The sequence below is a fragment of the Camelus ferus genome, chromosome 1 (genome assembly GCF_009834535.1).
Source record: "Camelus ferus isolate YT-003-E chromosome 1, BCGSAC_Cfer_1.0, whole genome shotgun sequence".
In the NCBI taxonomy this organism is placed as follows: domain Eukaryota; kingdom Metazoa; phylum Chordata; class Mammalia; order Artiodactyla; family Camelidae; genus Camelus; species Camelus ferus.
Window position 1 is genome coordinate 96,728,681 of NC_045696.1, and position 6,583 is coordinate 96,735,263.

General features: G+C 40.9%; 1 protein-coding gene and 1 pseudogene across 2 annotated transcripts in view; one reads left to right on the forward strand and one right to left on the reverse strand.

Annotated features, from left to right (window-relative positions):
* SELENOT (selenoprotein T) overlaps positions 1-3,014 on the reverse strand; it is a 33,018-nt gene extending 30,004 nt beyond the window's left edge. The window contains exon 1 of one of the 2 annotated variants that reach the window (XM_032486431.1): positions 2,782-3,014. In XM_032486431.1, the coding sequence (XP_032342322.1) occupies positions 2,782-2,918 (137 nt within the window). In that variant the 5' untranslated portion in view covers positions 2,919-3,014. The remainder of the gene's footprint in view (positions 1-2,781) is intronic. The other variant, XM_006189101.3, reaches the window with a different exon arrangement.
* A 1,913-nt stretch (positions 3,015-4,927) lies between these two features.
* Positions 4,928-6,583, forward strand: LOC102524283 (annotated as a pseudogene).

Consider the following 6,583-nt stretch of genomic DNA (forward strand, 5'->3'; position numbering starts at 1 on the left):
ACTGTGCATCTCTGTAGGCTTTGCGGGGAGCCGTATCTGTCTTCTTCACCATGGTATCTTTTTTTTTTTTTTTTTTTTTGAGTAAAGGTAATTTAAAGAGTAAAGGTAATTTAATATTTTTTTTGAGTAAAGGCTATATAGAGTGCTGACTGTTTCAGAAGGCAAGAGAAAGGCCACGAGGTGTGGGGTTTGAGTGCTCAGGTTAAAGTAAAAGTAGATACACACTCCATAGACAGAGTGTGGGCCGTCTGTGAAGACGAGGGAGTGAGAGCCGCCTTTACCACGATATCTTTAGCTCTGGGCACAAGCAGGTATTGAATGAGTATTTACTGAAAAAATACATGAATGCAGAATTGGAAAGTTTGTTTTACTCTATTTTGTATACTTGATCTCTATCCCTTCAGTTCCATATATGTGTTGTGTTATTTTATTTTATTAGCAATAACAAAAGTGGCACAATTAACAGATAATATCTTGACATAAAGTTAAAAAAAGACTACTCATAATAAATACAAAATAATAACGGACAAAAGCAATTGAAAGGAAAGTAAAAATAGTTCTCTCCTTTGTTAACGTTGGTAGTTAATGAAAAGTCGCAGGAGGATTGCTACAGCTTAGTGGTAGAGCACATGTTTAAGATGCACAAGGTCCTGGGTTCAATCCCCAGTAGCTCCATTAAAATAAATAAATAAACCTAATTATCTCCCCCTCAAAATTAAAAAAAATTAAAAGTTGCATTTTTTAAGCACTTAGATTTCAAATGGAATAAAAAGAGTTTTCACATATTTATCTTCAATTGTCTTAGCTTCCTCTCCTTTCCCAAACTTGTAAATGAATGCCCAAGAGATTCTACCAAAACCAGAAACCAAATATTCACTTTACTATGTACCAATTAATCTCTGGGGGGAAAAGCAACAAACAAAAGCTAAATGTACCTGTATTTGGTAGGGCATAGGGCATGTTTCCCATCTACAGAGGGAAAAAAAACAGTGAAGCACTTTTGTATGTAACATGCTCAGCGTGACTAAAAGAGAATACTTTTAAGACTTTTGGGACAAGTTTGTACTTTTGCACTTAAAAAAAACAAAAACCAAGTATCAAAAAAGTTCAACTGACGTACTTAAGACTTTTTCAAAAGTTGTATTTGAAGGACTGAATGCCTTTCCCTATAACTGTTAACACATTTTCTGAATTTTGATAAGGTACATTTGTTACATTATAGTGACAAGTATTCCAATACAAGCAACCGTAAAAGAAGAATATTTTGGAAAAGCACAAGTGAAACCATAGGAAATAGAAAATTACATAACTTGAGAAATGCAGTCTTTTTTTTTTTTTTTAACTATTTAAACCCAAAAGTATCACACTTTATCTAACATTATTTACAGGTTGGTAAAATGACTGTCACTTTCTAATGGAAAAAATATATATATATGGGGAAAAAAGTCAGAATGGTCAAGCTATAACTTCCATTTACAGTATCATATGAAAGATGACATACCATGATATAATGCCGGCACACACAAACAGTACAGGGAGCTTTTTTTTAATCAGAAAGTAATTGCAAGGTTTTTATTTTCTCTACTCAAAAACAAATACTTGCCATCTTATTTTCTGACTCTCTTTAAACATTACTTAAATTGATTTAATTTTAAAGCTTTGCTCAGTCCTTAAGAATTAAGCAAAAAACTGGTTGAGTAAGCAAAAAAATCTAAACTTTAGTACACATAGCAATACAAGAAGTTTGAAAAAGCTGATTTTAAACGCATTATGGCGAACAGCAATATTCCAAAGTATCCGGACTCTTAAGATTTACTAATCTGACCATCCTATCCTGAACAAACGTCATCTTTCGAGATACAGAATTCTAATTTCCACAATTTTACAATTTTGGTTTCTTGTGGGGCTTTACTGCTCTGCTTCTAACACTTAACTAGGTAACAACAAAATCACTTACAGAACATTGTCGGAAACTGTCGGGTTTAGGGGGAAGGGTAATAGTTTTTCTCTACTTCTCTGAATGCAGAAGAGAGTTGAAAGGCAGAAAGAGATGCCAGGACAGAGAACTCCAAGGAGGCGGGTGTAAGGGTAATGGGGGAGAAGAATCAGTCGTCTGGGAGCGAACGGTTGTCAGAAGAGCAATGTGCTCCTTTTCAAAGACATTTAGGAAATTGCAAACGGAAAATCATCCTCCCCGGACCTATCCACGCCTATCAGCTATCAGAATCCCTACTCCCTCACTCAACAGTCACCCCCGCAGGTCCTGGAGAAAAAGGCGTCTGTCCTTCGCGGCCCTCCAACGACCCGAGTTAACCTCCACCTAGCCCGCCAGCGAGGCCGCCGGGCACAACCCGCGGAAGGCGGAAGGAAAAGTGAACTGAGTGACAAACGCTGGAGCTCCTCCGCCGACACTGCGCCGACTCATGCCCACCTCCGCAGGCAGCCGGGTGGCCATGGCGTGCCGCCGCCGACCGGTCCTCCGTACTGACAAGTGTCCCCACGTCTTCGCCTTTCAGTATTAACCTTCTCCTGCTCTCCTTCCCCATTCCCTCCATTCTAGGAACCAAAAAAGATGTGGGCGGTTGTGCTTGGAGGCAAGGAGGGCGGCCTGGCCGACCCCGGGAAGAGCCGCGGAAAAGGCAGGCAGCAAAAGGCCGCGGACACCGTTCTTCCGGACCAAGGAAGGGTCAGCCTTCTAGGCCGCGAAGCCAGGGCCTCGCGTACTGAGAGGTGCCGAGGAGAGGCGCCGTGGGGCGGCCCGGGCCCGGCGAACATACTCACCAAATCTGGAACTTGAGCAGCGGCCCCGTGGCGTACTGCATCTTTAATCTCTTGCTAGGCACGCCGCCCAGGTTGGCCGAGGCATCGCTCCGGACCACCGCCGACGCCGCCACCAGGAGAAGTAGCAGAAGTCTCATCTTAAACGAGCCAGCCACTTCGGCCGCCCTCACACTGAGACTGCAGTCAGCCCAAGGCCGAACGGGAGCCGCGAGCCGCTCCCTACCGCGCAGGCGCGATCTGCCAAGGTCGGGCGGGGAAGCAGGAATGCGCCTGCGCTTCCCGGCGCCAGCGCACGCTCCGGGAGAGAGAGCTGACCCTGTTACGCGGTCCTGACCCACCATCTTGGATGTGTGAGGAGTCTCTGGGATGGAGTGAGATGAGCAGGGAGGAAACGAAACAGCTGGTGGGATGTTAGACGAGCCTGTTAATTATAGCTCCTGGTACACTTGGGTTGTACATACAATTTCATGTAATTCAGACACTTAGCTCCTTGAGCCATTTAGGAATACCTATTTAACAGCTTTGATTCAGGTGTGGGGATAAAAGAGAAAGCCCCTGCCTTCCAAACAGTAATGCTTCACTGTTGGGAGGGGCGCGCGCGCTCTGGCCTTTTCTTTGAACTTGCAATAGTGCTCTCTCCTAAAAGAATATTTTTTTTTAAAAGCCTTTTGGAAAATTTCAATCATATAGAGGAACGGAATAATGACCTTACTCATTAATGACCTTTAACAAGTATTGGTGTTTTGACAATCTTGACCGTAAACAGTATAAGCTCTAATCACTTCTCCCCCAGGGAAGAGAATGTCAGACGTATCACTTCATCTATAGATATTTAAGCATGTAGCTTTAAAAAATAACTAATCTTTGAGGGAAAGAAAAACTGACCTTGCCATTATCCCGCTTGAAAAAAAATTATTGCTTAATACCGAAATATCTGGTGTTCAAATTTCTCTAGTCTTAATAAATATTTTTGTATTGTTCATTTGTCCAAATCAGGACCAAAATAAAATTAAATCATTGCCATTGGTTGATATGTCTTTCAGGTCCCAACAATGTCTTTAAGGTCAAGAATATAATAGGAATTGAAAAAGTTTCATTTATTATTTATTGCAGCTATGCAGAACACAGACCACAGGGAATCAGTGGGAGTCTCAGTAATTATAGTATCTGAGCCTTGAGTGATTTATGATTTGGGGAAAAGTATTGGGGGTCGCAATGGAAAATTTAACCATTTTTTAAAATAAAGCCTCAGAATTAATAAATATTGGTCATTCTGGATCACTGAACACAAGTATTGCAATTATGAAATACTTCAGCTATGAGTTCAAGAAACATTTGAAAACGAAGTTCTCAGTAAGTGTGTATGCCCATAGTTCCTCATACCCAATAGCTTGAGTGCAGTGCATGATCACAAATTGTTTCCTAATTTAAGGAACATTTTACAATAGTTTTTAGCTCACTTAAACTTTAAGTGACTAAAACAAATCTATATCTTAGGACAGAAGAACTGCAAAACCAAAATCTTAAAAATGTTTTCAGTAGTCACATTGATTTTTATTTTGTTTGTATTATTATTTGAAACAAATTCCCCTAAAAAACTGAGTTCTTCTGCCAAGGTTCTGAGTAACCTCTCTATCCAAAACTGTATTCCCTTTCTTGTTCCACCTCTGTACCCTTGAGGATTGCGAAGTATCAAAGAAAATCAGGAATTAAAACTTAGCAGAAGCCTGCAGGGCCTTTCCAGGTACAAAAGCCCATCCATGTACACTATTTCTTGTTTGTAGAAAAAAGGCTTTAGTCTCCTAGGCCTTCCCCAAGTTCCAAAGGGCAGACTCAAGGAGTTACTAATTAGAGAAGTGAGGGAATGCAGAAACAAAGGAAATCAGTCAAGCAAGAAAAATAATACCTTAAACTGTAGAGTCACAGGACTCCTAGTTCTTCCTGAAGGGACATACATAACAATCTGATGTATATCTCTGTGTTATCCTGCAGAAACTCAGACCCCTCCCAACCAGGTGGAGGACGGTGACTACATGCTGATCACTAGTACATGGACCCCAGACAGGTTGGAACCAGAAGGTTGATGATTAAGATTCCCAAAACATCACCCTGACGACCAACCAACCAGAAGAAAGTCCACAAGCTGATGACGCACCCTGCAACCCTCATGGCTAATGCTGCCTTTAAAAATCCTTTCCTGAAAGCTGTCAGAGAGTTCAGGTTTTTTGAGCATTAGCTGCCTATTCTCCTTGCTTGGAGGCCTGCAGTGCACACTGTACTTTCCATCACCACAACCTGTTGTCAGTGGGTTGGCTTTGCTGTGCATGGGGCTAGTGGAACCCAATTTGGCTCAGTAACATACTCTAAGACTGTTGCATGTAATGTGAAATAAAGCAAATAATTGATTATATTGGCATCGATAGGAATGGAACTTTTTGGAGTAGAAGGAAACAGTTTTAAGTTAGTGTATTAAAAAATACATCATGAGAGAGCATTTTTTAATTAAAAAAACTATTAGAAATTCTTTGCAACAATGAATTAGAAATGTGATTATTTCAATAGAATTTGATACAATTTACTTCATTAATTTCTCAACAAACTTAGAAGGAAATTTCTTTAACCTGATAAAAGGCATCTAACAAAAAGTGCAAACATCATATTTAACTTGAAACATTAAATTCTGAGGAAATTCCCGTTTCAGTCAGGAACAAGTTAAGCATTCTGACTCTCACTGCTCATATTCAGCATTGTGCCAGATTGTATAACTGTGCACTAGTGAATTTAGTAAAACATGAAGAAGAATTAAAATGGGTAAGTACTACAAAGAAAGAAACAAAACTACAGCTGTTTGCAAACAATATGATTATATACGTAGAAAACCAAAAACAATCAATTGAGAAATTTTGAGTATAGCAAGGTTGTTGGATACATCACAGTTTACAAAAATCAATAATTATCCTTTATCAACAATTTAAAAATGTAATTTTTAAGAAGGTACCCCTTGTGTTCGCAGCCGCCGCCGCGCCGCCACCGCTCTCCAACTCCAGGGCCGCCTCTAGCTTGCCGAGCTCCACCCGAAGGAGAAGGGGAATAAGTAAAGAGGTCGCTATACCGTGGCTCAGACAAAGCAGACCGCCCGGAAATAGACCGGTGGTAAAGCACCGAGGAAGCAACTGGCTACAAAAGCGGCTCGCAAGAGTGCTCCCTTTACTGGAGGGGTGAAGAAACCGCATCGTCACAGGCCTGGTACCGTGGCACTCCGGGAAATTAGACATTATCAGAAGTCCGCTGAACTTCTGATTCGCAAACCTCCCTTCTAGCGTCTGGTGCGGGAAATTGCTCAGGACTTCAAAACAGATCTGTGCTTCCAGAGTGCAGCTATTGGTGCTTTGCAGGAGGCAAGTGAGGCCTATCTGGTTAGCCTTTTTGAAGACCCCAACCTGTGTGCTATCCATGCCAAATGTGTAACAATTATGACAAAAGACATCCAGCTAGCACACCACATATGTGGAGAACGTGCTTAAGAATCCAGTATGATGGGAAACATTTCATTCTTTAAAACAATCAAACAAACCAACCAACCTCTTCTTCCTGTTATTGGTAGTTCTGAACGTTAGATATTTTTTTCCAATGGGGTCAAAAGGTACCTAAGTATATGGTTGCAAGTGGAAAAATGGGGACAGAAATCAGGTATTGGCAGTTTTTCCATTTTCATTTGTGTGTGAATTTTTAATATAAATGTGGGGACATAAAGCATTAATGCAAGTCAAAATGTTTCAGTGAACAGGTTTCAGCAGCTCAA